General features: G+C 41.0%; 1 protein-coding gene across 1 annotated transcript in view; it reads left to right on the top strand.

The window, feature by feature from the left end:
• map1sa (microtubule-associated protein 1Sa) overlaps positions 1–23,976 on the top strand; it is a 53,303-nt gene that overhangs the window by 7,500 nt on the left and 21,827 nt on the right. The window contains exon 2 of the mRNA XM_036586577.1: positions 14,882–14,983. Within this exon, the coding sequence (XP_036442470.1) occupies positions 14,882–14,983 (102 nt within the window). The remainder of the gene's footprint in view (positions 1–14,881; positions 14,984–23,976) is intronic.

Below are 23,976 nucleotides of genomic sequence, written 5' to 3' on the forward strand. Positions count from 1 at the left end.
AAAGCACTATGATGTTTACATTTCTCTGCTGATTTCCGTCGTTTTTATAGTTTAGGGTTTATGATTTACAAGGAGCAACAAAACGTTTTGTACGCAGTTACTTCGAATCTCGACTGTTTGAATCCCCGTGCGTCAAACACAAGGCCCAGATCAGGCCTGCAGCACAATCCCATCCAGCCTGCAGAAGTATTTTAATTTTCTATTAATATCAGGTCTTTTCTCTGGAGTTTGACACCCCTGGTCCAGGTGAACGTGTCAATGCTAAGTATCGTGATATGATTTTTTTGCCATATCGCCCGCCGCTATGAGAGAGCACATTCTGGTTACCAAATAATTGTAAAACTATCTCAGTGAGATTAATAATATTTTTATGCAAGCAGCCAAGAATGACACAGTTATTACTTATTCACCATCACAGTCATTTCAGATGATCACAGTGGTTAAGCTGACAGTAGTTTTTCCTCAGGTGTTAGATTTTACTGTCATACATTCACATTTCACACATGCAGCAAGTAAAATGTGAACTGGATGTGTTGTTTGGGCAAATAAAGGTCATTCAGTAATTCATTCAGTGTCAGTTCTAACTTCTAATGTGTTGCCTTAACATGTTACCTGTGGTGTCCTGACATGGCCATGACTTTGAAAGTGTGTTTTTATTAAAAATATGTTTATTTATTTGAAAAAAATTATAAATGTATAAAATATAAAGCCAAATCCCAAGATCAAAAGTTTCTACGGGTGTCTAAGTAGATGCCAGTATAACTTGCTGACTGACGTCCACCCCAGAGGGAACTAAAATTAGGAAATAGCACATGAATTATGAAGTAAAGTGACACTACAGTTACTAATCAGAACGTTGGTGATGCTCTCTACACACATGTAGTGACCCTGACATGGTAAGCTGTTTACTTGTTAGCTGTGTAGCTACTTCTAGTTTTAATATGTATGGTAGCAGGAAGAGTGTGTTTTGTGTATATTTTCACTGAAAGTGTTTTGTTTTTGTGTTCCTTTAGATGTCTGTGTGAGTGTAATGTGTCATTTTGACACGACAGCCCAGTGTTAGCTACGAGCTAAACATAGCTAAGAAGGAAGATGGCTAATCAGCCAGTCTGACCACTTTCAGCTTGGACTTTTAGTAGTTGCATAAAATAAACAAGCAAAAAAAAAACTTTTTTTTAATCACACAATTTTTGATTACATGACAGTAAATAGACAGTAATATTTTGTGATGGTGCACATCTCTGCTGGGGTGTTGCAGGTTGCTTTGTAATGTTATTTGAAAACTTCATATCTTCTGTAATCCTACCGATATAAAGGTTGTATCACTCTGTAATGCTAATTAGTTCCGGTTCCTACCCCTGGTTCTTATCACCACCGCCGTAGAGAGTCTCTGCAATCAACCATTTCACTCCAAACCACTCTGAATCACTCTGTTTACATCTCAGTTATGCAGAAATAATACACAAACTTCCAAGCTTCCATTGCTTGTTATCTACACTGGCCTCATAGCTTCAGGGCGGAAACTTAAGAAGCAAACTTCGGCTCGATCCCATTTCACCTTTCGCCCCTACCACTTGGCTCTTAACCCTTCATTTTGCGCGTTCAGGTCTAGGGGTGGGGTGTCCCGATTCTTGTTGAGATAGAGGGGTAGGGTGAAGTGTTAGAGCTACATGACCCTCCAAACGGAGGTTTTTCAGAGACTCCAAACAGGGAGTTAATAAAATGGCTGTGCAAGCGACCAAAGAAACACACGTGGGAATTTTCTCTGTTAAAAATTATGAGATCCATCGTATTATCTTAGTTTAATGTCTTTTCAGGGTGTTATGGTCCTTTTCTTCATAACAAGCATAATAAATCTCTAGTAGTGTGCTGATGTCTCGGTAGCTAGCTGAATTTCCCGTTCCACCTTAAATGGTGCAGCAGTTACATTTTGGCGCCTTGGTCGTCAGAACTGCTGCCGTTTAAGGTGGAACTTCAAATAAGAAGCTGGTGAATAGCAGAGCAGCGCTGGTAGCTGTTAATGAAGTGCTGCTCTTTTTATTTGAGGGTCCCATTTCAGAGGGTAGATTTCAATCTCTACCCTGTAACTCAGTTCCAAGGGGCAACACTCGAAAACAAGGGGTAGGGGTAAAAATAAGAAATGGAATGGGGCCTTCATAAGAGGGTTCTGATTATGCGTTCGTGTGTCCATGTACACAGAAGGGCGCACCTTCCTCATCAGGCAGCCTTTATCAGGGCAAAGTCCAGCTGTATGCATGTAAAGAGGAAGCAGTGTTGCAGCACTGCGACTCCATCCCTGCGAACTCACTGTTGTTGTCAGATTTCGGAGCTATTCAGGGCCGTTCTATCGCCCCCACGTTCCTTCCTCTATCATCTACAGCATGTGCTGCCTCTGATTTCCACTGCCGTTATCTGTCGCTGCTCTCCAGGGCCATGTGACTGATTATTAAAGACAACACACATCCTCTTTGTCGCGCTGACCACCACTTCCTTCTCTTCCTGGTCAGGCGACGTAGCTGAACATGCATCTGTGAGCTGAGGGTGAGATTTGCTCTGGCCTTTACATCACGCCTCATTACAGGCAGCAGAAAATTGAGGCCTTTGCTCAAATACACTGGAGCAGACAGACATAAAACCAGTGCTTCCTCTAATATATTATTCAAGCTCCGGTTTCCACCCCCCCCCCTTAACCCCGAAATCGGCCAACGCTGTTCACTGACATCCACCCCAAAAAGGAACTAAAATTAGGAAATATATAAAAATGTGATAGTACAGTTACTAATCAGATTGTTAGTGATTAAAGTAGAGATTACATCCGAATATGTTCTTTTTGGGGGAAAAAGCCTTTAAAGCTTATATGTAGATTATGGGTTAATCATATATAAGGTTTTCAAAAATGACAATTTTTTTAAAATCTTATTAAAAAGGACATGAGGTACATTTTTATATCTGCATACATATTCACATTAATATCTCTGTGCATTTTCTGTCTTAAATATCGTGAGTGTTAAAGCTTTAATTGCCTGATTCAGTTATTAAACTGTGCTGGTCTGGTTGCGCCGCCTGACTTTTCAGACTAATTTCAAATTAAACAGGCATCTACTTGGACGACGACTGCAGAAACCTTTGACTTTCAACTTCAGTTTGAACTACATTTTCGTGGTTCTCCTGAGGTCAGAACACCTGACATGGTAAACTGAACCGTTCTAACCTCGACTCAAACATCACACTTTTACTAAATCTGTGAAGGTCACTTGGGGTCTTCTTTATGATGCAGTATCCTGACCATCTTCCATAAAAGCAGGACAAAAACAAAGAACTTTTATTTTGGTTGTGCCACCTGACATTTGACGAAGTAAGAACTTGCTGACAAACGTTTTTCAGTAAGTTTAGCACCTTTTAAATTTGCCTTATTTTGCTGCATTGTTTATATTTAAAGTTTTCAAGCATAAAAATATGGCAGCCTGTTTTATTTGTAATTTAACAACTAAATAACCTTTTTTTGATAATTTACTTAATCAGCATATATGGTTGGACGGCTGTGCCATCTGATATTTTTAGACTTTTGGAGGCAAAAAGAAACTAAAATGAGTTTTACATGGATGCACTGAAAATTGTTTCGCATAAAAGAGGTTTTGTTGAATAATTTAAAATATGTCATATTAATTAAATTACTTTTGGGGAAAATAATGAACTTGGACACAAAATCAATGACCATATAATATTTCATTTGGTTCCTTTTGCATTGTTTGCCTTCTAGACCGGCTCCATTCATGTGGCAGTATGCGCTGAAACAAGAGTAATCAAATGTAATAAGTTACATTACATTTTTTTTAACAACTAGTAATCTAGTAATCTGCAACCTATAAATGTGTGTGTGTGTGTGTGTGTGTGTGTGTGTGTGTGTGTGTCTGGCAGAAACACTAAAAATGTGTACTGGACTCTCAGGCCACCAAATCAATGAATTAACAATATGTGGCCACAATAATAAACATATGTTTATCATATATCGTCGCTGTCAAAAAAAATTAAACTTTTGTAGATTTTTTTTTTTTTTTCTTTTTCAAAATTTATCTACATCATTCAAACACATCGGCTGCCCTTTACATTGTGTGAAAATTTCATGATGACCAATAGAAATGCTCCAAAATTGCTTGGATTACAAACTTTAAATTAACTTACATTAAAAGTGAAGGCTGTTTTTGCTGTAGACGGGACGTCTGGGATCAGGCAGCTGCACATGCAACAATATGGAAGTTTTATCATTTCTTACGTCAGGGTTTGTTTTCTCTCTGGTGAAAGTGACACACAGAGAAAGCTGGACTTATGTTGGTCACCATTTAAAGAGATTTGTGGACAGTGTGCGAAAGAATGACCCTGCTTTGATGAAAGCAAATGCCACAGAGGGGTCAGCCGGTCCACCAGCATTAGCTCAGCTGTGTGTCCTCTCTTGTTTTCATTGTACGAGTAACCTTGAAAGCGGCGCCTCACAAAGCTAAAGCTCATCTCGATTTAACAGAAAGTCTGCAGACTGGCTTGTGATGGCAGTCACTGTCAGTCATTAAGCTAAACATCCTCTGTGTCTGAAAGGGGAATCCCACTGATATTTCAAAGTTTCTGCATAATTAGATGGTTAAGATGCAAACAAAAGTCAGAACTGTTCACAGTGGTGGTGATAGGAACCAGACGTCCACCTCTAAAAGCTCCCTCACAGAAAGTTCCTACATGAAATGGTTATGAATTCACTGCCTGATGACTGAGACACTGTTTTATGATAGTTTTCAGAAGATTTTGGCCTTAAACTCCATTCATGGTGGAGGGATACATAATATGCAGGGCGCTGTGAGGCAAAATAGTCCCCAAAGAAAACTTATTATTTCAGATTTTCCACTATTTTCCATCATCAACATTCCATATGAACTCAGAAGACTCGTGTAGGTTCACTGGTGGTTCTGGATAGTAAATAAAATGTCTATGTTTGTGTTGTAGTCATGGCGACCCCTGGTTCCAATCACCACCACTGTAAAGACATCTAAACCATTTCACACCAAACCACTCTGAATCTCTCTGTTTACACCTCACACACTGAGTTATGGAGAACATTTGGACAAATTAGTGGAATTCCATTTTTAATATACATGCTGAGGAGCTTAAAAAGCCAGTCCACTGGCTCTGCCACTGGTTCAGCAACTTCTAATGAAGTTTCAAATGCAGTTAGAATCAACTCTAGACATAATTAATCAACCAATATCCATTAAAACATGGTTATTAGCTTATTTAACCTCTAGGCCCTCCAACACTAACAAGATGAAAAACACTCAGTTATGCAGAAAATTTGAAAAAATGTATGGATTCTCTCTTAATTTAATTTTTTGAAGTTTATCCAAATGCACTGCTGTTTTCATGCCTCTGCGCTGCTCCCAAACTTACCAGCTCCTCTGTGAATAGCGCTGTTACCTCAGTGGGACTGTCCAGGTAAAATACAGCACCAGGCAAACATACTGGTCAGTGTACACAGCATTAAATTAGCATGTCAGATACCAGTAAACACCGGACAGAGCAGTGTTACTGCAGGACAGATGGGTCACTGAGCTGACTGGCATAGATAGTACACTTGTTAAAGTCAGTAATTTATTAGACTCTATAGGTTTTTGAGTCAAATACAAGTTAAAGCAATAGTTGAGTTGGGGTTGGTGATACGAATGCACAGTATTTTTTATTTTTTTGGGACTATAAAACAAAATATGATTTTTAAAAATAATTACAAAAAATAAAACCAGCAGCTGTAATAATGAGTTTAGAATATCGCTGCTGTCGGAACAAAACCTCGTATCTCCATTTTTGACGTGTTTCAGTTTTTGACAAGTTGAAAATGCCTGTTGTCCTTTACATTGTATATAGATCTCATGATGAATGGACCAAAAGAAATGACCTACAATGACCTACAAGTCTGGCCCCATTGACTTACATTAAAAGTGAAGTATGTTTTTTCTTTCTCCTGTAAAGTTACCATTTTGGAGATACGAGGTTTTGTTCCGACTGCAGCAACATGCTTTATAATAGTCTGAGCTGTTCAGGTTGGTGTTTAATTTGTTTTAAGGATGGGGCTGTTGAGGTTCACAGTGTCCACAGCAGAATATCAAAAAGTGCAGTCTGTATTTCAGGTTTACTTTAATTCTAAAATAATTAGTAAGCGTGTTTAGGGTGTGTTCCTCTCGTGGGTGTTTTTCTGTCTGCGACGCTGGAGCAGTTCAGTCTTGGTGCTGTGCAGGGCGTTACTCAGGGCCCATGAAGAAAAAACTCTTCTTCCCATTCAGGAGAGCTAACATCCAGAATAATTTTAATATGATCATAATTTTTGACCTTTATGTCCTGAGTGTTCATAAACCCGAGAAGTGCGTAGATTCAGAGCTGTAAACTGTAGCTGGGTGTTTGTGGGGTGGAGCGATACGGCCAAAATATTATCATGATACTTTGAGACATTTTCGCAATACACGATATGCACCACGTTATTTCGTTTTAGATCTAAAAGTGTCACATACTATTTTTCATTTCTTTTCTATTAATTTAATGCCATGTTATTAATGTATTTTCATGTGTGTATTCATGTTGGAAAATTGTTAATAAGGACCGAAATACTATACCATACTGTACTACAGTAAACTTACAACTACTGCTAAATTTCTTAACATTCAGGTTGGAGCTTAGGGAGAAAACGGTACGGACAAAAACCTGCTCAGCGTTAGGGTGATTCTGTTTTAGCATGAGAGCGTGTCAGATCACTCCTTACTCCTTATATAGTGTGCTGCACAGTAGAGGTGGGTGATATCGCAGAAGTGTAATATCACAATAACAGAAGCCGTTTTTACAGTATGTTTTTTTTTGACATCTGATCCGTTGGAATGGACAAACAGCTGCTGTGTTAAAAAAAATTAAAAAACTAAAGAATCCAGTGATTTGTATTCATATTTTGCACACAGAGCTGCTCTAAATGCAGTTAAACAGGACCTCTTTGTAATCAAACATGCAGTTAGGAATGGGTTTGTTTCCAGATATAAGGAGATGTGCAGCATTTTTAACACAGAGGTCACTAAAACTAATGTACTGTGTAATTTAGACTATGGTCAAATGCAGCAAAGAAACATTTGATAATGCAAAATAAGGCAGCAGGAATTACATTAGTGTCTGTGTAGAACCAGCATAAAATATGCAGTAGATTAAAAAAAATAATTAAATAAATAAATAAATAAATAAATAAAAAACTAACTACATGTGTGGGACAGTAATTTATAGAGCTGTAAAGGAGTGGAATCCCTTATCGGTCTCACTGCTTAAAATCGAGGGTTAAATAATCTTTAAAAACGAATAAAAAACACTTTAACAAATTTAAAGATCAGTTCGTTAAATCGGTCCTCGGCAGTTGGAACAACACTATGGGGGGAGGTTCATGGTGGGCAGGGATGTAGATACTCACCAGAGTGCGGTCGGCTAAGGTCTTTGTGAGATACTTTCCGTGTGATTTTCGTTTTCGGTCGTCTTTCTTCTGTTATTTTATGTTTTAATTTTTAAATGATATATTATTTTCCATTTTCGAGTGTTTTTCTCACAGGTTTGTTGTTTTTCTTTTGTTTTTTTTTTACTCTTGTTTTGAATGACTTGTTTTGTTGGTTGATATTACATTATTTTGTAATGTATGATGTTTCTACTGGACCCCAGGAAGAATAGCGGCTATTGTGATGGCGGCTAATGAGGAAACCCCAAAAAATAAATATGAAAATAAGTAGCAGTGATAGCCACAGTTCTCTCCGAAAAGCATACTGTGGCATCATTTATCACAAAACGATAAGAATGTCATTGTCCAGCTGTACTGCATGGACAGCTTCTGCACTCAAATAGTGCCGTGTGCTGAGCGGCTTTGGCTGAATGTAAATGGCTTCTATTTAGACGTATAATGCACTGTTTGTATGTAGAAGCTGTTATATAATGACCTACATAGGGAGTAGGAGGCCATTTGAGATTGAGCCTGTGTTTTGCCCAGCTTTGTTGCTGCCGTCATTATAGACAGTATTCGCAAAATCCGAAGAAGCGCCTCGCGGCCAGATTGTTGACATTCTGTCTGCGTGGTGTGTATAAGCAGTCAGAGGCTGGTCAAAAATCAAGATATCAAGAAAAAGACGCGTTGATCCGTACTAAATCGATAGGTTGTAAATAAGTTTTGTTTGTGTTGTTGCCTATGGTAACATATCTAGACATCTATAATTACATTAAGTACTGCATCAGCGTACGCATTGCAGGAGATACAAGCACACAGATCATTACTCATTTATTTGGTCTATGGAGGGTCAGCGATGGTCTGTCTTTACCATCAACTCCACCATCAAACGTCATTGTGATCACTAAAGCTGCGTATCTGTGTTTGATGAGGTTATTCAGTGTTACAAGTCCCCAAAAATACAATTATGAAAATGTGTTGCGGCTCCACGGCGGAATTAGATTAGTAGGTAAAAATAAAATAATCCTCCTTCACAGTAAAATAAAGCTCTGCTGATCGTTCAACACAGTTTTAAACACTGGAATTAATGCAGCCTAGAACTGCTAATTCACCCTTTAACCCTGAAGATCAGCGCAGACTGCTGGTCACCATAGCAGCGCAGACAATCTCGCCTAGCTAGTAGCTACGAAATGGCAAAGAGAGAGATTTAAGACAAACTTAGATGATTTGGAGATGAATGGATTTATTTGCATTTATAATCACTCTTCGACTCCTTGAGACCGCTGGTGGTTCCAAAAACGCACTTCGTCATATTCTTCATAACTTTCAGCTTCATTCTAAAGGTGGGGGTCGTATGAGGCTGTAACTGTCTTCTTTCCAGTCAAGTAGATGGGTGATGTCATTTTAAACCCTTATAATAAAAGAAGCTGAACTCAGTTTTTTTTTTCTACTGAAAGTCGACCCATTTTTCCACAAATCTGGGCTATAAACTATAAACAGATGGCGTCTCTTCAGTGATCTGCTCTGTAAACATTATTTTTATAAAATAATACAAAGAGCGTCTAAGATTTTTGGCTTCCAGCAGTAAATTGTAAGCATATAGCAATATGTGTATCATAAAACACATGTTCTGTTAATTTATTTAATGCAGTTACTGAATAATTTGCCTTATGATTTGGTCATGGAAATTCAGATGGACAAACCAAAATATACCCTGGTCAATAAGAGGTTAAAGCAGAGCAATGCATGTGTAAATTTGCAGTATTATATTTTTTAGCTAGAACATCAGCACATACTGAGGCATATTTACACTCAAGATGGTAAAATGGACATAAAATATTGTGGCTCCCAAGGTGGTTTGATTTCTGCTGAAAGGACTAAATGGCTCTTCTTAGCGTTTGGGTCGCGACCCCTGGCTTTAGGGTTTGTTTAATGATGTTACAGAACATTTTGGTGTTGACTGTAAACATATATACATTTGCCCACAGCCTCCGTACCGAGAAGGTGATCTAAATGAAGAGCTCTGCAGATTCGCTCTGTGTTCTGTACATCAGTATTGACTCAGTATCGGTTGTGTAATTTTGTCTTTGGAGGAAATGTTTGTCTTTCAGTTTCCTTTTGAATGGCTCACCAGTTTGAATTGCCACTTATTTAACCGCAGCTCTGTGGCTAAACGCAGTTCAGACCCAGCATGACGTTAACTGCTTGTGTGCAGTCGTGCAGTGCTGAGCGTCGTGGGCTGACGTGGAATAAAAGGTGCTCGTTTCTTTGTTTCCCAATTCAGACAGTAACTGATCTCACCAGGAAGTGAATAAATAGCCTGTGTGTCACTGTACCGGACAATAGAGCTCAACTGCAGCCGTCCAGCGCGGCCCAGAGGTTTAAAGCTGTCTAATATGGGTGTGGAGCTGTTAGCCTGTTGCAGTGTTAGCACTGGCTTAGCTTGCAGGCTAGCTCAGCTTTCCAATAAACTACCAGACCCAGGGTCATTTGATTATTTGCAGTTGGGTAAATTTCATCTGGTCAGCAGTGGAAGCAGCTCAGAACAAAACAAACTGGATGAAAATATTTGCAGTGATGGTAAAATCTTGTGTTTAAGGCTTTCAAATGGCTTTATGTTTGTCCTGTTTTGCAGCGGTTTAAATATTATAACGATACCTGGTATTCAGCACAATATTTTTAGTTTTTCCGAGATTTAATAAGTTGTAACAGACAAAATGGAACCTGTAGTGCCACATTTACAAACACAATAATAGTAATAGTAATAAAACAACAACTGTGATGATTTTTACGCCATATTTTACAAACTATACTGCACTAAATCCAATTAAACAGGCCTAATTATGGTCATTTTTTAATGAACGTGTAGTTAGTGTTCTTTAAGTGCTGACGATATCCACGATTCACTCACAGAATAGTATTGTGACAATTTATCATGATAACGATAAGACATTGTTATATTTCCCACTCTTACCCACTGGTTTAAAGATGAATGGGAAAGCTCATAACGCACATCATAACGAAAGTCCCGCCCTTCAATAAAAAAAGAGCCAATCAGCTTGCTGTTTGTGCTGCAAGTGGGGAAAGACCCCCTTTTTCTCTCCCCATTTAAAGAGAGAGAGGATTTCGGTCTTGCCGGAAATAACTGCCCGGCGGTGTTGCAAAGATGGCCGCCAAGTGAACAGACTTTCCTTTAAGGACTTTGATGCACAGCACCTTTAGCTTAATGCTAATGTAGAATGGCATTTAGAGGACATTAGCATTACCCTAGTGGATAAATTGGGCTATTTATAAGTGGAACGTTTCTTGTATGGGTGCACATTCCGACTAATTTTGGTGTCCGAGGATCCGCAAGCGTTACTGGTTATTCAAATTTGTATCCATATACAAGTCAAAAGTTTGGACAGTTGCTTTGTGTGAACTGTCATCAAAGCAAAAGGTGGCTACTTTGAAGAAACTAAAGTACTGAACACACACATACATTATATATATATATATATATATATATATATATATATATATATATATATATATATAATGTATGTGTGTGTGTGTGTATATAAATATATATATATATATATATATATATATATATATATATATATATATATATATATATATATATATAGATCACTATTTTAATTTGACTCTAGTTCCTTGTCTCTTGCTGTGCTGCACTACTTCTCGTCTCGGCGCACGCCAGGGCCGACTCGGCTCACGCTCAAAAAGAAACGTGTTCCCTCTGAATACTTGCAGTTGACCTTGCATTGCTTTTTCGTGCTCTGTTATGTCTTCTTCACATTTCTGATGGATGTGAGCAGCATGTGACGGTGAGCTCATGTCTGTTTATCCCCTGTAGACGGACGCTTCCATGTTGCATCAACTTCTGCACATTTGCAAGCTATTGTCTCCCAGATTTTTCCACAAGCTGCATGGAAAATGGATCCGTATCCAGTCTTGTGTTTTGGAGGTTTTAATAGAAATACTGTCATGTGGGTGGAACATCTGCAGGGTTTGCTGTCACAGAAGCCCACAGAGCCTTCCAGCAGCGCTGCGTTCTTAAATTAGCAGGCCGCATGAATTTAAAATGACTCGTGCTTTTGCTGCGAGGCTGCAGGGAAGCTCAACTTTGATTATTCATAAAGATTATCATTTATTCACAGGTAAATGAGGAGTGTTTGCATTTACAGCCAGGCTGAGGGTAATAAAAGCTCGCTGATACGGCCTCGTCCTGCTCCACCCTCCGCGCTGGAAGGTGTAATTACTCTGTGCAGACAAGCAGCCTGCCAAGAGCAAACTCAACTAAGGTCAAAATGACAATTTGCTTTTTTTATATTCCGTGCTGTCGGCCACAGACCCGAACGCAGAAGGCCTGCAGTGTCTCAGAGCTAATTTAGCGTGGCCGGAGGTTGAAGCAAGCTGCAGTTTGCCTCTTTGTCGCTGTTGTAGGCGTATGAAGCAGGAATGGCCATTTGATATTGGGATATTTCTCACTTTGGCAGTGGCACCACATTAATCAAACTTATGATAAAAGCAGCCTCTTGTTTTCATCTAGAATTACAGAAGGCGTACAGTTACTAGAGTTATTATTCTCAAGGAAACAAAGCGGCAGTGCAGCCTAAAACTGGAGTTTAATATGTTGTTTGTCATGCTATGAAGTTACATCCCTCAGCCTCGTCGCACTGCTCCAGACCTTTTTCGGAATCCTGAAAAACCGTGAGCCATCCTGCGGCGAAAATTGGTCCGTCCAAAGTGTTAAACTGGCTTGTTTACATTAGTGTTCCCAAAAACAACAGCAGTACACTCATTAAAAGTCTTTAGCACATACGGAGCTCGTCTGCATTATGTAAATGTACATGAAATGCAAAACAGATTACTATTGATTCAGATTGTATTCCGGTTTTCTTGCAGTGTTTATTAAAGTTATAATATATTAATACTGGAATGTGGCAAAGGCCTAGCAACACCTTAGCAACCACCTGGGATAACTCTGCAGTGGCCTAGCAACACCACGGCAACCGCCTGGGATACCATAGCAAAGACCTAGCCTAGCAACACCTTAGCAACCGCCTGGGATACCATAGCAAAGACCTAGCCTAGCAACACCTTAGCAACCGCCTGGGATAATGTTGCAGTGGCCTAGCAACTCCTTAGCAACCACCTGGGATAACAACGCAGTGGCCTAGCAACACCTTAGCAACCACCTGGGACACCTTAGCAAAAACCTAGCAACACCTTAGCAACCACCTGGGATAACAACGCAGTGGCCTAGCAACACCTTGGCAACCACCTGGGACACCATAGCAAAGACTTAAAGCAGATTTAAAGCGGATTAAGCTGTTTCTGGATTAAACATTGCTGTGTTTAGGGTGGATGTGATCGGCTGGCATGTTTATGATTTTATGACTATGTTAATATATACAAGTTAATAGTCTCTGAAGTTTTCCAAAATAGTTTAAACGTCATCCTGTACGCATTTTTTTTTTCAGTTCACTACAATACCCAGCTTACATCGTTTTCCCTTTAATTACTGAATAATAAGTCTATGCATGAAATATTCCTCGGAAATTAAGGGGGTTAACTGAACTAAATGAAAATGAGGTGATAGTGCTGAGCGATGAAATGAATATTTACAGTATGTTGACTCTTTATTTGGAGTTACAAAATTAGGCATCAGTTATGAATATCGCAGTGATGTTAAAGTGGCCTATTATGTACTTCTTATGCTCGCTGAGTTGCCTAACGGTTTGTGGCAGACCCCTCCTTGTGTTATGAGTGTGAGTGCGTTCAGTGTGTTATTATGTAAAGTGTATAAACCAGCTGGATAGTGCAGTGGCTAACACCACGGCCCTGCCCTACTCAGAGGGAGACGGGATAAAAGTTCTGTACCTGAAACACATTGACCACCTTTAAAAAATAAATAGTTACTTACTATTTGCCCTAGTTGATTTATTTTACTATATTTTAGTTCTTATTGCAGTTAATGTTTCCTGCCAGGTAACAGTTGTTTACTTTCAAGTTTGTTTCCATTTAATAAAGGCTGTTTAGTCTAAATTATGGCTCTTCTGATTTTAAAAATCACTCTCTTAAGCTATTTTGGAGTATTTTAAGTTATTTTGGGATTGTTTTTCCTCTATATTTGTGTAAATAAACGTTCTTGCCCTTTGCACTTTATTTCTGGCTATTATTCTGATTATTGTACACCGATCAAGCTTAATATTATGAGCCCCTTGTTTCTACACTCATTGTCCATTTTATCAGCTCCACTTACTATATAGGTGCACTTTGTAGTTCTACAGTTACAGACTGTAGTCCATCTGTTTCTCTGATACTTTGTTAGCCCCCTTTTACCCTGTTCTTCAGTGGTCAGGACCCCCATGGACCCTCACAGAGCAGGTACTATTTGGGTGGTGGATCATTCTCAGCACTGCAGTAACATTGACGTGGTGGTGGTGTGTTAGTGTGTTGTGCTGGTACGGGTGGATCAGACACAGCAGTGCTGCTGGAGCTTTTAAACACCTCAGTGTCCACTCCATTAGAAACTCCTACCTTGTCAGTCCACCTTGTAGATGTAAAGTCAGAGACGATAGCTCATCTGCTGCTGCACAGTTTGTGTTGGTCGTCCTCTAGTCCTTCATCAGTGGTCACAGGACGCTGCCCACAGGACGCTGTTGGCAGGATGTTTTTGGTTGGTGAACTATTCTCAGTCCAGCAGTGACACTGAGGTGTTTAAAAACTCCAGCAGCACTGCTGTGTCTGATCCACTCAGACCAGCGCAACACACACTAACACACCACCACCACGTCAGTGTTACTGCAGTGCTGAGAATGATCCACCACCCAAATAGTACCTGCTCTGTGAGGGTCCATGAGGGTCCTGACCACTGAAGAACAGGGTAAAAGGGGGCTAACAGAGTATCAGAGAAACAGATGGACTACAGTCTGTAACTGTAGAACTACAAAGTGCACCTATATAGTAAGTGGAGCTGATAAAATGGACAATGAGCGCAGAAACAAGGAGGTGGTCATAATGTTATGCCTGATCAGTGTAAATACACCATATAAAGCATGTAGTTTGTGATGTGACAATGTCTTTGTATTTATCTGTATTTTCTGTTTACTGTTTGTATTCTGTGTTGCTTACTTAAGCACCATTTCCACAAACGCAGATCTCCCCTACATGCAGCTGTGCTCTGCCTGTAAAGTGATGAATTCTGCCTCTGATGGTTCTGCTCTGTCTGGCGTGTTAGATTCTTATATTTGCCATGTCTCCGTGTCTGTAAATGGAAGCCAGTGTGTTCTGTGAGAAAGTGAATGCTAGGCATGAATAATTGAACACGGCACGCTGATTGTGTTCTGATTGGTCTGTTTTCCTCTGCTCTGTGTGTAGGTATCCGCTCATGGGACGTGGACCTGTCATCCTGTAACCTGGATGAGCAGCTCAAACTGTTCGTCTCCAGACACTCAGCCTTCTTCTCCGAGGAGCTCAAAGGTACTGATCGAACAGAATGTGTGACACCTACTCAATTTTAAAAGGACCATGTCATGGAAAACTGAATTTTCCCTCCCCCTTTTTTTTAAACTACATGGCCAAATGTTTGTGGACACCCCTCATAATTATTGGGTTCAGGTGTTTCAGCCACACCCATTGCTAACAGTTGTATAAAATCAAGCACGTAGCCTTGCAGTCTCCATAGACAAACACTGACAGTAGAATGGGTCGTACTGAAGAGCTCAGCGATTTTAAATGTGACACTGTTTTCAATTTGTGAAACTTCTGCTCTGCTGGATCTGCCCTGGTCAACTATAAGTACTATTATTATGAAATGGAAGTGTCTAGAAGCAGCAACAGCTCAGCCACAAAGTGGTTGCGCAAACTCACAGCAGGGCCACTGAGCGCTGAAGTATAATGTGCGAAAATCTCCTATCCTCTGTTGCGTCTCTCACTGCAGAGTTTCAAATTGCCTGGAAGCAACATCAGCACAAGAACTGAGCTTTGGGAGCTTCATGAAATGGGTTTCCATGGCCGAACAGGTGAAAGTAAGCCTAAGATCCCTATGTGCAATGCCAAGTGTCGGCTGGAGTGGTGTAAAGCGCCACCAATGGACACTGGATCAGTGGAAACGTGTTCTCTGGAGAGATGAATCAGCTTCACTATCTGTCAGTCTGATGATGAATCTGGGTTTGGTGGATGCCAGGAGAACATTACCTACCGGAACGCAGAGCCAACAATAGAGTTTGGTGGAGGAGTGATAAACAGTAGAGTTTGGTGGAGGAGTGATAAACAGTAGAGTTTGATGGAGGAGGGATGATGGGCTGGGCTGTTTTTCAGGGTTTGGGCCCCTCAGTTCCAGTGAAGGGTGATGTTGATGCTACAGCACAAAGACATTTTACACAGTTATCTGCTTCCAGCTTTGTGGCCGCAGTTTGGGGAAGAGCCTTTCCTGTTCCAGCATGACTGAGCCCCTGTGCACATAGCAGCTCCATAAAGACATGGAGTGACCAGTTTGGTGTAGAGGAACTCCAGTGGCCTGCACAGAGCCCTGACCTCAACCCCACTGGACACCTTTGAGATGAAACGCAATGTCAACTGTGAGCCAGGCCCTCACGCTCAACATCAGTGTCTGACCTCACAAATGCTCTTTAGACTGAATTGGCACAAATTCCCACAGACACACTCAGACATATTGTATAAAGCTTCCCAGAAGAGTGGAGGCTGTTACAGTCGCAAAGGGGGGCAACTCCATATTAACACCCATGTATTTGGAAAGGGACGTCCAGCAAGCTCATATAGGTGTGATGGTCATGTGTCCACATACTTTTGGCCAGGTGGTGTTTGAGTTTCAAAACATACAGTTCATAGGGTTTCATGGAAAAATACCCAGATAGTTTCTGGCAATATTGACCATTATGGAAAAAAATATTTATTTATTTGTTTATTTAACTGGACATTATTTCTTAAACCTGCTGTCCTGGGTGGTGTTCCAAATTGTGGTGTGAGCGGAGTGAGTAGCCTTTGAGGGTATGAGGCGAGGAAGTTGGCAGTGCTGACGGGTCGAGATTAGATCGGATTGGATTGGATTGGAGGAGAGAGAGAGACGTGACACATGAACAGCTGATGGAGCAGCTGCCGTTCTCCGCTGTTAAATCACCTTCTAATGACGGAGCTTTTCTCTCTTAACACATGGCACACGCCTCGAGTGCTTCAGATTCCTCTCGGTCTCACTCCTCCTTCATCTTCTGTGGTTCTGTAGTTTTTATTTAACGTCTGCACTCACATAAATCAGCAGTATGCCAGTGTACAAGTTATACCAGAGATACCTGACCTTAATAAGGGGGGGTAGGGCCCTTTAAAGATGTAGTATCAAGTGCATGGGGGGGCCGGACTAGTGTGACCAAGTTGGCAGCTTTTTGTCTGAATTTTCCGTTCCACCTTAAATAGAGCTGCAGTTACACACTGACACCTTTTACAGGCTCCTAAATGAAACTGCTGCTCTATTTAAGGTGGAACACGAAATCCAAATAACAGTACAACTTCAGCTTGGTCAGATTTCTCCAATCAGAGCTCTCATTTGTGCTTCTCATACACTCACCACTCTGATCATCAGACACGGATGGAATTTGGAAAATATTACAGTCAGTACTGCAGTACCAGCTGCTCCATGGCTCTTGTGTGGCATTGAAAGAGTCTCAGCCAGGCCTTGTCGCTTGGGTGTCCTTGCTAGGCTAATGCTAACCCCTGAAGTCCAGCCATTCATTTGTGTATGCTGCCTCAAAAGTGGAGCGGACTGCTTCAGATGAAGCAGACAAGTCATCGGGAGGTAATTCTGCATTTTGATTCTCATTTGAAACGTGACTGAAACATCCCTGTGTATTTAGACTTTCAGTCTTAAAGACTCATCAATAGTATTTTTTTATGTACTAAAAAGTAATAATTTTAGTCCTGTGTTTTAGTTTCAGTTTTAGCTCTTAGTATCACGATGAACTACATGATTGCAGGTGTTTGTTAAGAGCTGAATTAAATAAACAGTAGGCGGAGCTCAGCTCGGCTCCAGCTTTCCTTAAAGACCAAACTCAGCTAAACAGGATATCGTTAGTGTGGTTTGCACCATTTGTGCGTCTCATTATCTGCGCTGATTTGTGGCAAACCGGTGTAACGGTTATGACGAAGCTCATACTGGAGGATGAGATTCAGCCGGTATACCGGCTTAACTGGAATACCGCCCTAATACTGCTAAGTGCCTGTGATGCTCAGCGAGGCAGACAGCAGCCAGTTTAGACATGCTTCAGCTTTCACACCTGAATGGAGATCCTGTTTACTCCTGGAGAAGATCTCACCTCACAACCCTGTCTGCTTACCGAGGGATTCCTCAGATCGCTCTCCGGAGATTATTTGTGCGCCAGTGTTGGGTGTGAGAGATGTAGTGGGCTCAGTTTAGCTTAACAGCCAGGTTAAATCAACAGGAGCGTAATGATACGTAATCTCAGGTTGGATTTATTGGTTATTAAATTTGTTATTTTACATGTTTAAAATATCTTGATTTGGAGCTCTGATTAAATTCCAAGAATCACAACCGTTAGAATTTATGAGCTCTTCAGTAAAAAGGCCCATTTTATTTAAATCAGTGGGTCAGTGTGGTTTGAAGTATAGTTCACTAAAACCATTACTAAAACAAAAACCAGCCATGGAAAATGTGCTCGTTAACTGTAATAACAAATAAATTACAGTATTTGAGAACATGAAACCTAGATCAAAATGTCTGCTGCAGAACTGACTAAAACTAAATGGATTTCCAGAGAATAAACCTTTAGTTTTAGTTTTTTCAGTGTGTTAATGAGAGTTTAGAAGTGCGTTTGTGTGTTTGGTGTTTAAGGAAAGCTGGAGTCTGAGCTCTGTCTACTGCTGCGTTCAATTAATTCTACTCTTATCAAATACCTGCAATTATACAACAGTCAGTTCCGGCCACGCAAGCTGATTGGTTGAGAAGCGTTTTAACTGTGCTGTTACTTCACCATAACATCACGTTTTCTTTCACAAACACTGTATCACTCCGCTGAGACTGTGACAGCTGTAGGAGACGCTCAAGACATTTGAACGTTTTTACTTCTTACTTTGCCACAAACAGAAAATGGACACTTTTAAGATCACATTTGACCGACAGCCGATTTGGTCAGACTCTGAAGATGAGACGACACTAAATTCCCAAACTGTCATCACCACAGAGCAGCTTTTCAGTCGGCAGCTGTGACAGAAGAACAGCTAAACAACCTGGAATCAGCCAGAAATGAACCCAACACCATTCGCCAAACTAAATGGGCTGTAAGATGCTTTACAGACTGGCTGGAACAAAACAACATTAATACTGATCTGGCAAAAACTGACAGAACTGAGCTGAACCTGATATTGTGGCAGTTTTATGGCTCAGTCCATATTTCAAATGGCGGGGCTTACAGCAGACTGTGCAGCGAGTGGGCGGAGCTCGTTACCCTGACGTATCAACAAGCTGCTCGTTAAGGAACTATAATTTGGTGAAGGAACTGCGAACATTAAAACATATTAAACGCGGCGTTCACGGCCCAGTTTATTAATTTATTACTGTATTTATTTAACTGTTGTATTAAAGCAATAGAACACTCGAGGAGTGTGTTATCGCCAATAACATCACGGCTGTGATGATCTACGGCGACCAAATCACAGCCGTGATGTTATTTCGGGATAACACAGTTCATCATAATACTAACAGCTAAAACTGAAACTAAATAAAAACTAAAACTTTTAAAGAATCCTTAAGACTAAACTTAAATCAAAACCCAAAATGAAAAACTATCTTTAAATAAAAACTAAAGAATATTGCAAAACTGTAATAACCCTGTTGTGGGTGTTTCCATAGCATAAGCCCCACCCACTTTACTCAGTTACTAAGAGACACTTGAATACACTCTAACGCACTACGAGTATTTCGGCTCCTTAATGACCTCAGAAGTGGCGTTTAGAGGAAAAAGGCACATGTTGCCAAACATATAAGTTCAACTCAAAAATACCTTCATTTTTTCCTATAGAGAGAACCAGCTTAGACCCAGAGCTCCTTATATGGGCATGACACGGAATACAGAATGACGACACAGAGGTGTATGTAGCTTGTTCATAGCACGAATGGTGGGTTCGATCTCCGGTGATGCTACAGCCATCTGTGCCCAGCAGTCCAAGACAGTAGTGGGTGGGTGGGATGGCCCTCTCTGTCCCCCATCACTTAGTGTGGGGCTAGCCAGATGTAGCAGAACTGGCGGTTAATGTTCTCCTCCAAGCGTGTTCACCTGCCCAATGACGTCGCAGTAGCGGCGGTTCTGCCCTCCTGTTGCTGGTGGTATCGTTTGATTGGATGGTCCTAACTAGTGGGTGGAATTGGATAGGACTGTGGCCACGTTCAGACTGCAGGCAAATTCGATTTGTTTCTCAGATCTTTTGAGTCGACTGTCCGCACTGTTTTATCTGCAAGTGGTCGGATCGGATTTGTGTCCCAACATCACCAGCCTATCTGCATGGGTTGCTGTGGTAACGACGCAGCTATGCTGGTGATGCGGATTTCAAATGCAGGAGAGATGGAGGAGCATCATTTCGCCCTCCAAACTCTTCAGAATTCTCTTCATAATCATGAATCTTTGGAGCTCTTCTTGAATCCCAGCACTGCATCACTGTGGATTTGACATCGCCGTCGTTTGTCGTGTTGCAAGTGACGCAAAAGACACTTTGAAATCTGATTTGAGTGTTCAGACTGAGACTGGAATCGCATTTCAAACCTGCTCCAAGTGTGGTTTGGATCAGCTTTGTAAAAACCTGATTCCATGCGTTTTTTAGTGTCCAGACTGTCAAAAATCAGTTTGGATACAATCTGAATCTGCCAACAACCAGACAAAAAAACAGTGGGCTCAACAAAGCTTAGCCAATCAAATTTTAGAACCAGAAGTTTCTGTTTTGTAATTGTAGCTTTATTTTCTGATCATTTGCTGAAATGCAAATCAAATCAAATCACATTTATTGTCACATCATATTTACACAGTTACGAAGGTGAGTGAAGGTGCATAGCCCCCTTGTAGTACTTATACAAATATATATCTAGAGGACGACCAACACAGACTGTGCAGCAGCAGATGAGCTATCGTCTCTGACTTTACATCTACAAAGTGGACTGACAAGGTAGGAGTGTCTAATAGAGTGGACAGTGAGTGGACACAGTGTTTAAAAACTCCAGCAGCACTGCTGTGTCTGATCCACTCAGACCAGCACAACACACACTAACACACCACCACCACCACGTCAGTGTTACTGCAGTGCTGAGAATGATCCACCACCCAAATAGTACCTGCTCTGTAAGGGTCCATGGTGGTCCTGACCACTGAAGAACAGGGTAAAAGGGGGCTAACAAAGTATCAGAGAATTTCCAATGTGCAGTTGTACACATTTCTGTATGTGCAGTTAGTGAGTCGCATTATATGCGTTATTTGAAAAGATGGAATGATTGTGCTTATCATAACACGTCAACCTGTGTTAACCAACCGTGGACACAGACATGAAGAAAGCAGAGTTTCAGACCAGAGTTCTCAGAGTTTCAGACCAGAGTCTGTTCCCACTCATCTGTCATCTCTCTGTGAAGTTTAGCAACACATTGCCACACAGCTCTGAGCACAGAAGTCGGGGAAGGTTGACTGTGTGGGTCTTTCAGAGAGATGCAGTCATATGATAGGATCAAATCTGGAGCATAACCGGCTCAGCTGACTGGAGTTTATTGGTCATTAATTTACTGAGTCATACATGCTAATTACTGTTGATTTATTGAGGGGCAGCTAATAACTGTTGTTCTTCTGTTCTTCACTTTAAAGGAGCAGTTTGGCAAAATGTAATTAACCCAGGTACCCCCATCTCCTTATGGTCACCATCCAAATGTTCTCGTTGAACATCTCATTCCAAAATAAAGGATGTTAATAGACACGGTGTTTCTTCTGAAATGAAGGTGTTAATAGTGAGTTTGTGCTGCAGTAACAGCCTCTACTCTTCTGGGAAGGCTTTACACTAGATGCTGGAATGTTGCTGTGAGGATTTGATTGAGTTCAGCTGAAAGAGCATTAGTGAGGTCAGGTACAGATTCAATCGGGCTGCTTCTCTAGTGCATAAATGCTAAGTGCACATGTACTAGAGCCCATGTGTCAAACACAGGGCAAAATTATTTTATTTTTCTGTTCTTTTAGTCCATTTTCCCACTTAGATGCACTCAGTGTGAACAGCAAAAAACACACTGAATCTGATATTTTCAATTCTGATTTCAGACGCTTTTATTTGTGGTACTGAAATCCGATACGTATCCGATCTGCAGCAGTGTGACTCAGTCTGAACGGCCAGATCAGAATTCATGCGACTTCTACGTCAATCCAACTCAACATTCGTCATTATTTTGCGCTGCTGAGACTCATAAACATTTAGCCTGATGTTTCTGTATTTTAGAAGAATTTAGAAGAGGCTCATCACAACCGCTCCGTGTTCAAAGAGGTTTCGAGAGAAATTACCAGACGCGCCCGGAGAGCGAGGCTGCAGCGTCAAAGCACAGTTAAAAGTCTGAAAGCAACGTTTAAAGATTTTTCAAACACATTCTGGGTGATGAGCCCAGCTGTCAGCCGTCAGAACTTCATGATCGCTCCTGTGATGCAGCCGTGAAGCAGCGTGACGCTCTGTTCTTTTGCACATGTGGGTCAGTTTAGGAGCTGATCTGTTCAGACTGATGTCACATACAGATCACATTTAAAAGACAATCTGAACAGCCAAACAAAAATATCGGCTTTGGTGAGAAAATCAGATTTGGACCACTTTTACCTGCTGTGTGAACGTAGCCTTAGTGACGTTCGGTAGAAGGCAGGATGTGGGTTGTTGGAAGATCTGCTGGAATAGTGATGGATGTCGGAGTTCTACTGAAAAGTGTTTTGGAAGCAGTCTGGGAGGACGTTTTGTTTAAATAAAAAGATAAATTGGCTGATTTTTGGAAATGGTTCATTTCATAAATATTTAGAATCTTTACTGTTTAAAAAAAAAAAGAAAGTATAAATGTCAAATTGTTTCAAATGGAAAACTGGAATATTTAGAATTAAAAATGAATGTAATATGAAATGTAAATTATTTGTTTATTCAGGCCATCCCTAATGGCATCTTATGACTGTGCCACATTGAAAACCACCCAGCTCTTCATTACAGCCCAGTTTGTAGAGGCTGTATGCTTGATTTTATAAACCAATTTGCAACGAGTGCGGCTGAAATAGTCAAACCTGCTAATTAAGAGGGACTGTCTACATACTTTTGGCCATGTTGTGTACATGGCCTTTCTTATTGACTAGAAATGGGAAAAGGGGGTAAAGATGTATAGATTTGCTAAATTCTCCTTTGAAACACATCAGCCCCAGATAATGAGATCCATTTTTTAATGTCCTGAGCGAGTGTTTGGGTTTAGTTCTGCATGTGGATCGCTGACCCCCCTCGAACTGAACTTCCCCTGCAGCCCTGAATGTTCTTTTTCACAAGACACAAACCCGAGCGACCCCGCCCGCTGCGGACCGTCTGCTGGTTCTGAAAACAACCCGGGCTTTCATGGCAGAGCTGAACCGCTTTTTTATTATTTTTTTGATTTTTGGAGCTTTTGCATGTTTCCTTTTGCCTTTGTGCATCACTGTAGGCAAAGTCTCTTCGCTCATTCAGTTATGATTTGACTGCGACAAAGAACCCACTGTGCTCATGTTCTGTTCAAACATCAGGAGACCGCGGCCTGGCAGCAGGGAGCGGTCGGGTTCAGAAAGCGGCTTTATTCGCCTTTATTTGCGCTCATGGCCCGCATAACTGTGTCTGGACTTTCTCGTGGCTCTGCCTGATGTGATTAAGCGCTCTTTGACCCTTTAGTGTCACTGTTTGTCATCTGCGCTGAGTGGTCATTAGCCTTGTCGTGTTGTCTGGCGTTGCTTTTCAAGGGTCCATATCAAACGAGCACTTTCTGTTAGTTATATTAAGCATAATTAGTAGAGTAAGATGTTGTTTTTTTTAAGTTAGCAGAAAATATAATCAGTGACTCGTAGGAGATTTTGGTAACATATCTGTTCTGTGCTGTATTAGTCTGGGGTTGGTCTGCGTTGCGCTGCTTGGACATGGCCATGCCTAGACTCAAATTAATACAGCAGTGTATTTGGGCCAGTGTCTGTGCCTTTGAGCCAGTTTAATTCAGCTGATGACTAGACTTGGGGTGGGGTTGTCGCATTTGTGCCTGTTTCTGGCAGTCTGAGCCAGTGCGTTTGAGCCGACACCTATATTTACGCCGGTGCTGGGGCATTTGGGGCTGTGTATTTGAGCTGGTGTCTAGAATTGGGCTGGCATCAGTGCATTTGGGCCTGCGTTTGTGCCTTTGGGCCAGTGTATTTGAGCCGTCGACTGCATTTGGGCTGGTGCTGGCACATTTG

Source organism: Colossoma macropomum, unplaced genomic scaffold (genome assembly GCF_904425465.1).
Source record: "Colossoma macropomum unplaced genomic scaffold, Colossoma_macropomum, whole genome shotgun sequence".
Taxonomy (NCBI): Eukaryota; Metazoa; Chordata; class Actinopteri; order Characiformes; family Serrasalmidae; genus Colossoma; species Colossoma macropomum.